The sequence below is a fragment of the Cucurbita maxima genome, unplaced genomic scaffold (assembly GCF_002738345.1).
Source record: "Cucurbita maxima cultivar Rimu unplaced genomic scaffold, Cmax_1.0 Cma_Scf00029, whole genome shotgun sequence".
Lineage (NCBI taxonomy): Eukaryota > Viridiplantae > Streptophyta > Magnoliopsida > Cucurbitales > Cucurbitaceae > Cucurbita > Cucurbita maxima.
Window position 1 is genome coordinate 1606802 of NW_019272045.1, and position 15923 is coordinate 1622724.

At 39.2% G+C, this 15923-nt stretch overlaps 4 protein-coding genes across 6 annotated transcripts in view; 1 reads left to right on the plus strand and 3 right to left on the minus strand.

The window, feature by feature from the left end:
* The window catches only part of LOC111465647 (uncharacterized GPI-anchored protein At5g19250-like), a 23739-nt gene extending 11979 nt beyond the window's left edge, over positions 1-11760 (minus strand). Inside the window, exon 1 of the mRNA XM_023110133.1 lies at positions 11729-11760. The gene's annotated coding sequence lies outside the window, so the exon portion shown is untranslated. The remainder of the gene's footprint in view (positions 1-11728) is intronic.
* On the minus strand, positions 587-5467 carry LOC111465668 (alpha-crystallin domain-containing protein 22.3-like). 3 transcript variants are annotated; one of them, XM_023110174.1, is made up of 4 exons: positions 5292-5467; positions 1503-1864; positions 1178-1309; positions 587-981 (listed from the first exon to the last, which is right to left on the minus strand). In XM_023110174.1, exons 1-4 carry the CDS (start codon positions 5306-5308, stop codon positions 941-943), a joined length of 552 nt encoding a protein of 183 aa, XP_022965942.1. In that variant the 5' UTR covers positions 5309-5467; the 3' UTR covers positions 587-940. The 3 variants fall into 3 exon arrangements, with proteins under 3 accessions (XP_022965942.1, XP_022965941.1, XP_022965940.1); XM_023110173.1 differs by having other exon boundaries at positions 587-1306; XM_023110172.1 differs by having other exon boundaries at positions 587-1309.
* On the plus strand, positions 9738-14562 carry LOC111465577 (increased DNA methylation 2-like). Its single transcript, XM_023110029.1, has 4 exons — positions 9738-9896; positions 9981-10143; positions 12753-13702; positions 14098-14562. The coding sequence occupies exons 3-4, from the start codon at positions 12778-12780 to the stop codon at positions 14340-14342; spliced, it is 1170 nt and encodes a 389-aa protein (XP_022965797.1). The 5' UTR covers positions 9738-9896; positions 9981-10143; positions 12753-12777; the 3' UTR covers positions 14343-14562.
* Positions 14514-15923, minus strand: part of LOC111465704 (signal peptidase complex subunit 3B-like) — a 3231-nt gene continuing 1821 nt past the window's right edge. The window contains exons 3-6 of the mRNA XM_023110216.1: positions 15658-15720; positions 15074-15127; positions 14883-14969; positions 14514-14802 (exon numbers count right to left, since the gene is read on the minus strand). Of these exons, the coding sequence (XP_022965984.1) occupies positions 14677-14802; positions 14883-14969; positions 15074-15127; positions 15658-15720 (330 nt within the window). The 3' untranslated portion in view covers positions 14514-14676. The remainder of the gene's footprint in view (positions 14803-14882; positions 14970-15073; positions 15128-15657; positions 15721-15923) is intronic.

Consider the following 15923-nt stretch of genomic DNA (forward strand, 5'->3'; position numbering starts at 1 on the left):
TTTTTTTTTTTTTTTTTTTTTTCATTCCTAACAAATTTTTATTTTTACAAAAATTAATTGTGCTGTTTTTATTTTTTATTTTTCCTTAAAAAAACCTTTATTTTTTAAAAAAAATTCATTTGGATTTGTTAATTTTTTTAGATATGTTTTCTGACCATTTTACCCTCTAATTATGATTACCTACCTCATTTAATACCATTAAAATTATTAATTTTTTTATTAAATCTAAATTAATTATGATAAGTAATATTGAAATTAATTATGGGACCAATGTTTCAATTTTTTTAGGCAATCAAATTGTTTATTCTTCATTTATTAGGTTATAAAATTTTCATTTTCCATTTCTATTTTTCTTCAATTTTCATTATTTATATACATATATCAAGAATATATAATTCAATACCAAAAATTGAAAATCCAAGACCAAGTAAACACATATATTGAACATTACATAAAATAAAAATTTTGTAAAGGTTGGTAGGGTAAGGATCAAATATTCACCTAAAACAAAAATTATTTTAAATTCGTAGAAAGTTTTACAAAGTGAACAATCGTTTGTCATGTGTTATTAATACACCTTTTTCACGACAATTTTCAAAGATCTTTTTAATTTGATGATGGGTTACTTGAAATTGATTATAATCCAAAAAAGGATCTAATGATAGTACTCAATCAATGAGTGGGAAAGGGAGAGAGAGAGGAATGAAGAATTATAGACCAGCGTCTCACGTTCTCTAGGTCCGAAGGGATTGCTCGGCCGATCTCGAACCAATGCTTAGTAAGCTAAGCCAACACCCTTGGACCAAGATGTAAAATGACCTGATGTTTCACGTTCTCCAGATTCGAAGGGGTTGTTTTGGCCGGTTCGAGAACCAACGCTTAGTAAGCTCAGCCAAGACCCCTGGACCAAGATGTCATAAGAGAACCCGCGCTTAGTAAGCTAGGCCAAACAAAATTCAGCAGGTCCTTCCAAAGCATCTCCTAGGGAATCAGAGCAAAAATTAAGTTCTTTCCTAATAGGCCTGTTTCCTTATCAGAAAGGCCTCACCCCCTCTATTTAAGCCTGTTGATCACCCTTTAGATACACTGCCTTCTAAAATCCCATCTGCCCCAAAAGCACCAGAAAATTGCAGGTTATTGACAGGACCAGGTAGCTGAAAAGTGATAGAGAAATGACCTGGTGGACATAGATTTTTCGACTGCATCCGAAACACTTGTGAATTCTTACATACTATGTTCTCGCCTGTCGTCGTTACTCCTATTATTTTCACTTTCCCGTCCGGGTCCATGTCACAGCTGAAACTGTCTGCTGCCAGAAAACAATAGTCTGGTCAGATAGATAGTTTTCATGTGCACCGAAACAGGAATAGACATGATTGCGATGATGCAACAACAGATATAAGAACAATCTTGTGCTGATATTGGTAGGATAACATTAACAGCTGCACATTATGGTAGGAGAGTAGGTGAGAGAGAACTGATTGATTTCAACAAACACTCACTTTGATCTCTAGCCACCCCTGGAAGAGAGACACGGAAGAAGTACGAATTGTCATTCTCACCGATGTCCACACGTCCGATAACTGGTCCAACTTTTCCCATGGCTGCAGTCCCGGTGAGGGCAACCCCGCTTTTGGTGGAAGATACAATATTATCCCACTCTTGATGGGTTGTTAGAGGACAATATACCATAGCTGGCCCAACATTCACCACAGCCTCGGGATCTTCTGCTCGCGGAGAAGAAGGAATGTAGCTGTGTGGTAGAGGTGGACCAATATATGGCATGCTATTGATGGGAGCCACATCGAGAATCTGGTTACGAAGACTTAATGGTTCTGCCTCATTTTTTCTTGTGTCCTCAGCCCTGCAAGACAGTAATATGATCAAAACATAGTCTGATGGCTTTCCGTTATACCGTTTATTGAACAGACATGAAGGATGAGTCTTTAAGATCCTTTCTTTTCCTAATAAAAAGGGTGCTAAAGGATCACTCTAACAGTCCAAGTCCAAGCCCATTGATAGGGGCATTTTACCCTCTTCGGGCTTTCTCTTTTGGACTTCCCTCAAAGTTTTTAAAACACGTCTACTAGAGAGAGATTTCCACACCTTTAAAAAGAATGTTTCATTCTTCTCCCCAACCGATGTGGGATCTTACAATCTACCCCTTTCAGGACCAAGCGTCCTCGCCGACACTTGTTCGCTTCTCCAATCAATGTGAGACCCCACAATCCACCCCCTTTGGGGCCAGCGTCCTTGCTGGCACACCGCCTCATGTCCACCCCCTTCAAGGTTCAGCTTCCTCGCCGGAAAATCGCCCCGTGTTTGGCTCTGATACCATTTATAACGGCCTAAGCCCACCACTAGCAGATATTGTCTTATTTGTGCTTTCTCTTTTGTGCTTCCCCTCAAGGTTTTTAAAACGCGTATGCTAGGAGAGGTTTCTACACCCTTATAAAGAATGCTTCCTTCTCCTCTCCAACCGATTTGGGATCTCATAATCTCCCTCATATTATGCTCAGGTCTCACTCCCACTCCCACTAATCTCAAGGAGGTTCATGCATCAAAAGGTCAACTTTGAGAGAACAAAGATTTTGAATTATTAAGGCTACATTTGATAACCATTTTGGTTTTTGAAAATTGTACTTGTTTTCTTACCGTTTCTGTAAGATGTGTTACATCTTCCTCAAAAATAAAATATTTAAATTCTTAGTCAAATTTTCAAAAACCAAATGGTTATAAACAGAGCCTAAATTTTCCATTTAGGGACACCAAGATATCTCCAAGCATCCAAGCTCATATAACTAGGAGGTGGGGTTCTTTAAACTTTACGCTACAAAAGATATAACAAACACTTCCAAATTGACCCAATACTATAAGCAGTCCAACAGTATGTTCAGTCCCTACTCAAGTCAACTGAGAACATTTCTTCCTTAGAGAATTAACTCATAAGTAAAAGATGGTCTTGGAGGTGTTGTAATGGGCATTTGAGGAGGGTGACAGACATCTAATACAATCTAGTCTGAGATTATGACAAAAGTCGTTGCCAAAATCAAAAATTGTGAAGGAAACTTCTACCCTCTTGCGTGTATGTGATATAGTGTTTACGTGCAAGTGACAAGCTCATCATGTAAGGCGGGGGTGGGGGGAGAAGAGCATAAAAGATATCACCACCGTGATATGAGATATATGACTTATAATGAACCAAAGTATAATTATAAATAGAAAATAAAAGATTGGAAAGTATGCTAACATATCATGAAATATCTAGGCATAACCTATTTGGTCAAATTATTCCAATGCATACAGATTTTCAAGAGAAAAATAGTAAGAAAAAGAAAGGATATTTTAGTCTTAAAGATTTCCTTTCTTCACCGAGGTGTAGTTCATGTGGTCGAAACAACAGATAGAAGATGAGCCGTGATAGAACGAAGGGCAGATTTTGACAGCCATTTCCAACAATTTCTCTTGACAAACATAACCTCTTTGAAAAAAATAAATTTCTCAAGCGTAAATAAACTTTTCTCAGACTGAAGCCAAAATGTCACAGAGAGGACTCACTTAATGGACTTGTTTCTTCCAGAGTATTTATTCACGTTACTAATATAAGAAGACAAAGATGAATGCCTCGACAGTAAGCTACTGAGCTACTGTAATGGCCCAAGCACTCCGCTAGCAGATATTGTCATTTTTAAACTTTTTCTTTCGGGCTTCCCTTAAGGTTTTTAAAACCCATCTGCTAAGGAGAGATTTTCACACTCTTATAAAAAATCATTCGTTCTCCTCCTCAACCCATGTGGGATCTCACAATTCACCCCCCTTTGGGGCTCAGCGTCCTCGCTGGAACTCGTTTTCTTCTCCAATCGATATGAGACCCCTCAATCCACCCCTCTTCGAGACCCAACGTCCTTGTTGGCACACCGTCTCGTGTCCACCCCCCTTCGTGGCTCAGGCTCCTCACTGGCACATCGCCCGATGTCTGGCTTTGATACCATTTGTAACAGCCCAACTCCACCGCTAGCAGATATTGTCCTCTTTGGGTTTTCCCTTTCGAGCTTCCCCTCAAGGTTTTTAAGACACATCTGCTAGGGGGAGGTTTCCACACCTTATAAAGAATGTTTCATTCTTCTTCCCAACCGATGTGGGATCTCACAACTATAGGGACAGGTACAAAAGAGTGTGCCACATGCCTAAAAAAATTGCCACGAGGTTAATCATGTGCTTGGTCTATCAAATGCTGTAATGCCTGTGGCCTAAGCTGTCAATAGGATATTATGTGAATTTGGACATCTGGGGGAGTTTACACGACCAAGAGAGAGAACGAGACAGCAACAAACAGAAATTCTCAAGATGGAGGAGGGTGTAACACACAACAACTAAGGTGTTTATCATTTGTGATTAAGAGAAGGTTAACATATCTAAAAAACGTAAGAGTGTTGGCAATAACTCAACTCAAGTCGGCCCTTCTTTTTCTTCTTCTTCCTCTCCTCTCGGTGTTATTTTTCTAAAAACGTAAGATTGTTGGAAATAACTAAGGTGTTTTTCTTTTTTGAAATCTATGAATCTTTGAGCCAACTTGTGCACACCTTGACAAATCTTAAGGGACAATCATTTGAAACTACTACATTCGGTCACTAAGATAACTTATTAAATTCTAAGCAGATAGGCCACCATGACTGGAACTCATACCTTAAATTCTTTATTATTACATGCTCTTACCAAAATTCAGTTTCTCCAAAGAAAAAAAGAAAAACTCATGAACCCGTGAAGTACATAAGAATATCAAATCAGTTCAGGTCCAAAAAGAAGAGCCATGAACAAGCACTTGTGTTCATACCGACCAAAGAAAAGAACTCGTCTCAAAATACAATCAGAACCATAGATAAGAAAAGTTAAGGCTCATCCACGAACTCCCATTACCGAGAACCTCAACTATTTTAAAATCGCCAAAATCTCCAACAAATTTCCCCCCTGATTTCCACTCATAAGCACCAATTCAAAACAAGAACACAGAAAAATAACCATTACACATACACACATTCAATAGCAAACAAATAGAACACAAAATTTCCATCAATTCTTCTAAAACCCGTAACTACAGTTCATTTCTCATTATCACCAAAAACCCTTGACCTAATACCCATCTTCTTCAACAATAGAATGTTCATGTGCCAATAAACGGAAGACAGTAATTAGAAAAGAGAAAATCCCCACAGCAGCAGTAACCGATGATTAAAAACTGATTCAGAGATACAGACACCATGGTTACATCGAACGTCAAAAGAAGAATATACCTAGCCGGAGAAGTCATCGGAAAGTAGCCGGGGACTTCGGAAAAGGGAGTTCCGATTCTGTCAACGAATCCAGTATTAAAGACAAGGAGAAATGCCAGTGGGAGATGAATTTATAAGAGACATTGCATTGCATTGGGCTGAGATGAATACGGTTAAGTGCGTCCCTTCGCATCCTCCTCGCGCGGTTATATATATATATATATATATTAATCATGAGTTTTATGTGGGAGTTAGAATTTATATAAACATTAAAAGTTAAGATTATTGAAATTTTTACTAAGTTGAAGGCATGACCAGGAAGAAAACACATACAAAAAATGTATAAAATGAAGTGGTTATTGAACTAAAACAAATTAAAGTTGGGCCAAATATGACCAAAATACGAGTGCATACTACAATAGCACTGTGGGATATGATTACACAATTGGAGATGTGTATGTGTGAAATCTTAAATCGGTTAGAGAGAGGAACAAAACATTTCTTATAAGAACGTGAAAATCTTTCCTTAGTAGATATGTTTTTAAATTGCAAGACTGATGACGATCTGTAGCGGGCTAAAGTGGATAATATCTACTAACAATGAGTTTGAGCTATTACAAATGGGATCAGAGCCAGCAAGGATGTTCGACCCTCATAAGGGTGTGGAAACCTCCTCTTCCTAGTAGTGTTGGCCCTCCCATAAGGACGTGGAAACCTCCTCTCCCCAGCATATGCTGACCCCATAAGGGTGTGGAAACCTCCTGTCCCTAATAGACGTTGGCCCTTTCATAAGGATGTAGAAACCTCCTCTCCCTAGCATATGGGGACCCCATAAGGGTGTGGAAACCTCCTCTCCCTAATAGATGTTGGCCCTCCCATAAGGGTGTGGAACCCTCCTCTCCTTAGTAGACGTTGGTCCCATAAGAGTGTTGACACCTTCTCTCCCTAGTAGACGCTGGCACTCCCATAAAGATGTGGAAACTTCCTCTCCCTAGTAGACATTGGCCCCCATAAGAGTGTGGAAACCTCCTCTCCCTAATAGACGTTGGCCCTCCCATAAGGATGTGAAAATCTCCCCTCCCTAGTATACGTTGGCCCCATAAGGGTGTGGACACCTCCTCTCCCTAGTAGACGTTGGCCCTCCCATAAAGGTGCGGAAACCTCCTCTCCCTAGCATATGCGAATCCCATAAGGGTGTGGAAGCCTCCTCTCCCTAATAGACACTGGGCCTCCCATAAGGGTGTGGAAACCTCCTCTCCCAAGTAGATGTTGGTCCCATAAGAGTGTGGATACCTTCTCTCCCTAGTAGGCATTGACCCTCCCATAAAGATGTGGAAACTCCCTCTCCCTAGTAGACGTTGGCCCTCCCAAGGATGTGGAAACCTCCCCTCCCTATTTGACGCTAGCCCCATAAGGGTGTGAACACCTCCTCTCCCTAATATGATGGAGTTAATATAACACATGTGGAAGTAATTTGGATCTTAGGCACTTTAATACATCAATTATAGTAAAATAGCTAGCATGTTCAAAAGCATTAAAACTCAATAAGTTTGAATACTAACCTTTTATCGCTCAAGTTTCTTTTTCCTCACGAACCGGTTTCGAACCCCACTAGTATCTTCTCCACTATTCTCCGGCCTTAGAACGAGATTGTGGAATCCAGTGAGTGACTAAACTTGGGAGGGATTTAGTATATATGAAGAGAGAGTTTGTGAGAGGTTTTTCTCAAGGTTTTTTTTTCCAAACGCCAACCTTCCATGTACCATGATCACTCTATTTACAGAGTCATATTTATATGTTCTTGCAAATTTGAGATCACCAAATTTTGACACTCAAAATTCCACTCAAATTTGTGGGGTTTATTTGACAAGCATGCAAGTTTGGTTAAATCAAATTTTGACACCTCAAAATTCCACTAACATCAATTTTTCCCTTAAATGAAGTCAACATTTTGACTTTCTTCATTTTAATTTGAAATTAATTTCAAATTAAAGTAATATTAAATGATTAATTAAACTATTTAATTAATATTTAATATTAATTCAAAAGTCAATCTCAATCAATTCCGACACTATTTAAATATCTCAAATTCTCTCTTTTGTTTAATTCGTAAATAAAACAAAAATGCGGTTAAATATATCGTATATATATAGCGCATATTCTCTAATTTGAATTTGAACACTTCGAACTCACTCGTCACACTGTTCTATTATTTAGTCCGATATGAGCTAGCAGAGGGACCTAATGGACCTATAGATCATGGGCTCCAACGATCCAAGATTAACCGGTTAAACTCATTAACCTTGTTAATCAACAACACTTGTTAACTACTAGGACACTCCACTATAGCCTAATAGTTGCACTCCCCTTACTATAGATATATTTTTGTTCATTTGATATAACCATGATTAGTAAGTCGATCCTTCACAAGTTGTTCGTAACTAGAGTTGGGTCAATTAGCCGTTTTACCCCTAAAGTTAATTCTTGTTTCTTATGTCCCACTGATCCTCTTATGAAAAATTGGTTTGTGTTCCAACCAGTAAACCGAATCCCTCTCAGACCAATGAGTGGGTGGGGGCCCTTGTTCAAGACCTGAAGTCAGTACTGAGGGAAACTACCTCTCTTCTATCCCTAAAAGTGGGTAGGAGCGAATTCCATCTTGCACCCCATGTCCCCAGCTATTCACCCAATCTTACCCCTGAAATGGGAGCCTATTGAGTTGGCGAACTCGAGCCACTCTCACCCATGCAAATCTAAGGATAATTCCGAATAAACAAGAGTTCATGGTTAGCTCAGGATTACGATCGAGTTACCTAGGTCATCGAATGAAAAGAAAATTAATCTCAACAGTAAATGACATCATAAAGTGAGAGTGATTTTCTTCATGATCCGATCTTATGCAATACTCATTGCATAGGACGCCCCCACTCACATGTCTCCACATGTACAGTTTAGTGATCACATTGTTTATATCATATACAAAAGTGGGCCGCATCCATAGTGTCCCCAGAATAAGGTACTCAGCTTTATTCTTATACTATAGATCATTTTGACTATATACTTGAACTTGATCCATTCTTATGTCTCTACATATAGTTCAAGTAATCATACTATAACCAGAGTGTTATTAGTTTATTGGATTTAGATTAATGATCGTAAAGTTCACTTTATTCAATAACAATCTTTACTGAATAAACAACAATAATAACTTTATTGAAAATAGAATATGTTTTTGTTTACAAATTATGAGTTTTAGGACATAAAACTCAACATACTAGACGTTGGCCCTCCCATAAGGGTGTGGAAACCTCCTCTCCTTTAGTAGACATTGGTCCCATAAGAGTATGGACACCTTCTCTCCCTAGCAGACCCTAGCCCTCCCATAAAGATGTGGAAACTACCTCTCCCTAGTAGACGTTGGCCCTCCCATAAGGATGTGGAAACCTCCCCTCCCTACTAGATGCTAGCTCCATAAGGGTGTGGACACCTCCTCTCCCTAGTAGACGTTGGCCTTCCCATAAGGGTGTGGAAACCTCCTCTTTTTAGTAGACATTGACCTCATAAGAGTGTGGACACATTCTCTCCCTAGTAGACGTTGACCCTCCCATAAGGGTGTGAAAACTTTTTCTCCTTAGTAAACGTTGGCCCTCCCATAAGGGTGTGAAAACTTCCTCTCCTTAGTAAACGTTGGCCCTCTCATAAGGGTGCGGAGACCTCCTTTCCCTAGTAGATGCTGGTCTCATAAGGGTGTGGAAACCTTCTCTCCCTAGTAGACGCTGGCCCTCCCATAAGGATGTGGACACCTCCTCTCCCTAGCAGACGCTGGCACCCATAAGGGTGTGGACACCTCCTTTCCCTAGTAGACGTTGACCTCCATAAGGGTGTGGACACCTCCTCTCCCTAGTAGACGCTAGCCCCCTAAGAAAGTATGGACATCTCGTAGACGTTGGCCCTCCCATAAGGGTATGGAAACCTCATCTCCCTAGTAAACGTTGACCCAATAAGAGTGTGGACACCTCCACTTCCTAGTAGATGTTGGGCCCCACATAAAGGTGTGAAAGTCTCATCTCTCTACTAAACACGTTTTAAAACTGTGAAGTTTAACGACGATAAGTATGCAATTGTATTTTGGTCATATATCCTCGATATAGATTCGTTTTAGCTTAAAAAACCACTCAATTTTATACCTTTTTCATGTTCTTTCAAACCATTCTTACAAATTAACTAGAACTTCAGATAATTTTTAGTTTTAATATCTCCTAAGAGTATAAATAATCCAAATTTAAACGTTAAGAGATTGAGTTATACGTATTCAAATGTAGTTTTGTTAGACCATTTGAACTAATTGGTAGACAAACAATCATTATAATATTGAAGATGCTCTCAAGCTATATGGTGAGATGAGAGAGGAGAGAGAAGAAAGAGAACATAACAAATAAAAGAGAAGAGAAGACAAGGAAGAAATGAGATAATTTAGGTGAAATTGTGAAATGGGTTTGATGTGGGGAGTTATTTAGTCTTTAATTGATTGATTGTAGCCAAAATCTAGTAACGAAAAATCGGTGGTTGGTTAATCGAAAGATTCCTCACCGGTGGATTCTTGAACTTTTCTTCAACATTTCGTCTGTAAGTTTTCTTTCGATCTTCTACTGCTCGATTGTGCGGCTCTATTATTGTTTGTTTGATGCAACCTCAACCATTTCTCCGTAGGTTTTGATACGGACGCTCTGTTCTTGAGTCTTGCCTTGGAATCGATGGTAATTCCGAGTTTTTGGGGATTTTTATGATCTGGTACTGATTGCGCCTGTGTTTCGATCTGCTGACCTCGAAATGCCTGCTTAAGCTATCTCATGTCTTGATTCCTTCAAATCAGGTAAGGTATGGCGGAATTCGAATGGAACATAATGAATGCCCTCATTCGTCTTTGAACTTGCGAATATCTTAGCTATGACTGTCTTGTTGAATTCGAATGATACTGGCTTGATAATTGGATAGGAAGTAGTTTAGATTTGTGGATGAGCTGAGCCCATTTTGGATTATTATGAGCCATGTTTGCTTGCTGGGTTTTGGAAAAAACACTGTGTTCTTAGTTTAACATTAGGGCCAAATTGTATCATCTCCACATTTTCAATCGGTAAGTCTATGAATGGCTGTATTAGATTAATTTCCTGTATTTGGAAAATATTTGTAATAGCCCTAGCCCCCGGTAGCATATATTGTTCTCTTTGGGTTTTCCCTTCCAGGCTTCCCCTCAAGGTTTTAAAACATGTCTACTAGGGAGAGGTTACCACACCCTTATAAGGTCAAACCTACCATTCAAGGTTTTAAAACGCATCTACTAGGGAGAGATTTCCACACCCTTATAAGGCCACACCCACCATTCAAGGTTTTAAAATGCGTCTACTAGAGATGGTCTACTAGGGAGAGGTTTCCACACCCTTATAAGGCCAAACCCACCGTTCAAGGTTTTAAAACGCGTCTACTAGGGAGATGGTCCACTAGAGAGAAGTTTCCACACCTTATAAGGCCAAACCCACCATTCAAGGTTTTAAAATGCGTCTACTAGGGAGAGGTTTCCACACCCTTATAAGGCCAAACCACCGTTCAAGGTTTTAAAACACATCTAGTAGGAAGATGGTCTACTAGGGAGAGGTTTCCACACCCTTATAAGGCCAAACCCACTGCTCAAGATTTTAGAACGTGTCTACTAGGGAGAGGCTTGCACACCCTTATAAGATCAAACTCACCGCTAGCCGATATTGTCCTCTTTAGACTTTCCGTTTAGGGCTTCCCCTCAAGGTTTTAAAACGCGTCTGTTACGGAGAGGTTTTTACACCGTTATAAGGAATGCTTCGCTCCCCTCTCCAATCGATTTGAGATCTCACAATATTGTTTTGGAGCCACTTGCCTAAATTTGATAATATGTTATCTGTAAGCTAGCTCAAACTGATTCTAGAACTTAGTAGATAGGTACTCTTTTCTTTGTCCAAGAAAGGAAGAAAGCCGTTGGTATGGATGAATTTTGATACAAATTATACTTTTAGCTTGGTATAGGTTGAATTTTAGAATTGACGTACTGCTAGTGATTGGTAAGATCATAAGAAGGAGAGTAATTTGATTGCAGTTTATAGAATGGCAGTTGGGCTGTAACGCCTAAATCGTGGCTGTTTGAATTATGCAATGACAGATGAATTGTGAGCTTTCTATTATCTAGGTTTACTATGGCCTTTGTGGTTAAAACAGATATGTAATCATTTTATTTTAGTTTATACGGGGATGATAATTTAAACCTTTGGACTCAAAAGAAGGAGTTCATGACTTAACCATTAAGCTACATTCATGTTCGTATAGCAAAAGTGTTTCGAGTATTAGTTCCTAGAAAGTTTGGGGGTGGGGATGTCAGTAAAGGTGGGAAGGAGTTAATTCAAATCTGTAATTGTAAAATGGTGGTTGTCATGTGCTAGGAATCACGAATCTCCACAGTGGTATGATATTGTCCACTTTGACCATAAGCTCTCATGGCTTTGCATTTGCTTTTCCCAAAAGGCCTCGTACCAATGAAGATATATTCCTTATAAACCCATGATCATCCCATTAATTAGTTAATGTGGGACTCCCCCCTAGCAATCCTCCCCTTGAACAAAGTACACCATAGAGCCTCCCCTAAGACCTATGGAGCTCTCGAACCTCCCCTTAATTGAGGCTCGACTCCTTTCTTTGAAGCCCTCGAACAAGGTTCATCCTTTGATCGACACTTAAATCACTTTTTTACTACACCTTTGAGGCTTGCAACTTTTTTGTTTGACATGGATCTTATTGACATGACTAAGTTAAGGACATGACTCTGATACCATGTTAGGAACCATGAACCTCCACAATGGTATGATATTGTCCACTTTGAGCATAAGCTCTCGTGACTTTGTTTTTGGCTTTCCCAAAAGACCTCATAACAATGGAGATGTATTCTTTATTTATAACCCCATGATCATCTCCTTAATTAGTCGATATTGGACTCCCGCCTAACAATCCTCAACAACATGGTGACGTTTTCTCTAATGTTTCTAGATCCTAGAAAGTTATTGGATAGCTGCTTACTTCTGCCAGTCAAATCCATATATTCGCTCGATATAGTACTTGATTTAACAATGATAATTTCGGATATCCAATACGGTAAAAAGGCTTCCCCCCTAATAATTTTCTAAAGTTGTTATGCTCTGTAAGCGCGCGTCGGTTTTATTGAAGTTGTCTAGTCTTTCACCCCGTCTTTTGACCCTCCATTGATATTAGAATCAAATTCATGTTCTAGGCTTAGGACAAGAAGGTGGGTGGATTTTTGGTTAGCCCTTTACAGTATGTTAGTATGGATCCATGCATATGAGCATGTGGGAAGGGAGGGACATAAAAGGGGCATTCCTTCCAGATGATTGCAATTTATCTTGTTTTTACCTGTTATTTCAATTTGCAACTTTTTCTTGTTTGTAGGTTCTATTTGGCGTCTGCTACTGCAATGGATGGTAGCTTTCCCCAGGATTCAAAATCTCCCTTAACTGTTATGCCAACTAAAACACCAGATGGTGACCAACATTTTCTCTTGTATTTAATCGCTGGTATCTACTTTGGGCCTGACCTCAAAGGTGAAAGGCCATTGAAGTCAGTTCTGCAGAGGCTTGCTGCGGCATTTCCTCCCTATACTTCTGATCAACTTGCTGGATCTCAAATAAAGGTGGTGGAAGTAGAGCGCATCTTTTATTATGTTTTGAGGAAGGCTGATGAATCTCTTATTATGAAAACGTCTTTACTGCACCAGTTCTTCCAAGGGAAGTTCCCTGCGCAAGGACGAGATATTAGTTTTCCTCAGTTTCCTGATCTGTTTCCACCCGAACTCCATCCCCATTCTCGGTCCAAGAACTGGTATAGGTTTATCGAAAACCTTTCGTTTATCCATAACCCAGATGTCAGCTATCTCAACTCTGAGGATGTTGAAAGGTTCAAGAGGCTAACAGGGCTCAATGACTTCCTTTTGGATAGAGATGCAGCAAGGTCGCACAATTTTTCGGTTCGTAAAGTCCCTTCCAATGTTGAATCTACAGATAATCATAATACATCAAATAAAGAGTTCTCTCCTCTTAAAGATGAGTTGCAATATGACTCTGTTCGTAGTGGTTCATATAATGGTAGCTTGACACCTCCTCAAACTAAATATGACTGTAATCTTGAGGAGAAGAAATTTGGTCCAGCAATGCTATTTCTTCCCAGACAACCATGTGAAGAAGATTGGGCGAGTGTCGTAGCTGCTAACGATACAGGATTTGCATTGACTGGAACTGCAGCAATGGGGCACGTTGGACCGATAATTGGATTGATGGACATTGGAGAATGTGAAGACTCGTACTTGTTTCGTGTGTCGCTTCCTGGCGTTAAAAGAAATGGAAGTAAGTTTCTTTTGATGCTCTGAATCTTCTTATATAATTACTGCATCTGGTCAGGTTTATCTTACAAGAGTAACCATCATTACCCATCCATGAGTCTATGTTTCTTTTATTGATATGACATGTCTATTAGATAATAGAAGGTGATTTGACATGATATGTCTGATAATAATAGAGACAATGTTTCGTTCTTGGTTGATAGATGGGATGAATATCACTTTAGTCGATCTAGCTGTCAACTTGTTTCTTCTATATATCTAGTTTATATGCAACATTGGTCTGATAGATTCAAGGATGTAACTGAGATCGTTTTAAATCAAATTTTACAACTTCAATCCTATTTTTTTCAGTGCTTTTCTGTCATAACTTGGCAAGTCTTTTGATTCATTGTGATTCAGAGGAATTTAACTGTGAAGTTGAAAAGGATGGCAGAGTAGTGATACAAGGAGTTACAACAACAGGTGAAAGAACAGTGAAAAAGCATTCTCAAGTGTTTGAAATGGTAACCCACAACCTGTGCCCACCAGGAGAATTTTCACTCTCATTTCAGCTACCTGGCCCCGTTGATCCTCAACAATTCTTAGTTAACTTTGGCATCGATGGGATTCTTGAAGGAGCTGTGATGAAAGAATTTCAGCCATGAATATTGGTAATTTACCTTCCTCCCTTGATTCAATGGATAATAAAATAGATCCAATTCTCAATCTCCATAGAATGTACTTTACATAGCATCATCCCTTTCTTGTCTAGACTTTGTAGAGATCAGTTGGGCCAATATGAGCTGCTTCATTAGCTTAAACATAGGCATCCAAAATTAGAACAGAGGTCAATGGACATTTGATTACGCTAAATTTAACTCTTTTTTTCGATGAATTCATGGCTTGGAAAATGTTCACTGTTCTTTAATGTTGAGTAAGCTGATGCTAAAGCCTATGTTAAACTTAGTTCAGAAATTACATATCAATGGAGAAGTTTGCTCATCTATATTCTTGTGGCAAGCGGTATCCAAACATGACCAATTTGTTTGCAAACATCTTCCCTGTCTTTGGCATGACATGCCAGTGCAGTGTTAAGTTAAACTCTTTACCTCTTAGATTGCTCCCCTGCATAAGGAGAAATACAACTTTGTCACTCTAGGATAAAGCTTATAATCATCATAGATTGGTTGGCAAAGTTGGCAAACCTGATCAACGAACCGATACTTGTTTGAAGTATGGATTTGAAACTTGGCGCTCGCTTTGGAGGGTATAATACTGTCCCAGAGTGAGATCTGTAAATGAAATTCCAGAAATTTAGAAGGTCACGCGAGTTGCTGAAAGAGACGAAACTCAACAGCGGGTTAAGAACATATTGTAATAGGAAATAGAGATGGACCTGATTCAAGGAGTTCTTTGGGGTTTCATATTCAGCAGCTAGAAACACAAAAACCTGTTGCACAAATAGAGGCAAAGAAGCCACCAATGATCAGTGATCATCCTATGCAAAATGTGTTCGGCCTTGGGGAGAGGTAGCCGAATTAGAGGATCTAACTAGGCACGGACACAACCCAAGAAATTTCGATCCTCAAAATGGGAAAGAAAGATGGAGGAAAACACAACCCTTTCAGTTGCTCTCTACACGGTGATTGTCCCTTTTAGGTGTTACCTTATCATATATTTGTTATACAGGTTCATTTTCCAAACGAGCGAAATTGGAGAAAGAACATCGTCATCTAATCTAATTTCTCCTTAAAACACTATTAACTTCAAGCTAAACAAAGAGGTATGGGAAATGGGGGAGAATGGCTTAGTAGTAACAGAGTTGGAGAGAATGGCTTAGCGTTTGGCGTGAACGTTAGGGTACTTTATGAGTTAAGTCTTTGCTAGAGTTGAGGAGCCTAATCATAGTTAACCAACCAGACCGTTAAGGACTATGAGAACACAATAAAGAAAGAGGAGAATAATAGGTTGCCACTGCACCTGCTTTGTATTCCATGTAAATAATGACTGCAAGTCTGCTGATATGTTTAAAGTCATGCTAACCTGCAACAAGAAGGCACATTCTAAGCTCATTAGCTGCTCTAGCAAAGAATCTCACTTACCCTTATCAACAACAAATATTGACTACTTTTCTTTGGTTATAGCGAGTTATTAAGAACATTGGTTGAAAAAAGTGCTGCGAAGAACTTAAGCATGCTTTTTTTTTTTTTTTTTTTTTTTTTTTTTTTTTTTTTTTTTTTTTTTTT

Bases quoted from the DNA above. Each gene is read 5' to 3' on its own strand.
- LOC111465577 (XM_023110029.1), top strand. From the start codon at position 12,778: ATGGATGGTAGCTTTCCCCAGGATTCAAAATCTCCCTTAACTGTTATG. The intron at 13,703-14,097 runs GTAAGTTTCTTT...ATTGTGATTCAG, and splicing joins TGGCGTTAAAAGAAATGGAA to AGGAATTTAACTGTGAAGTT.
- LOC111465668 (XM_023110172.1), bottom strand. The intron at 1,310-1,502 runs GTGAGTGTTTGT...GTTTTCTGGCAG, and splicing joins AGGGGTGGCTAGAGATCAAA to CAGACAGTTTCAGCTGTGAC.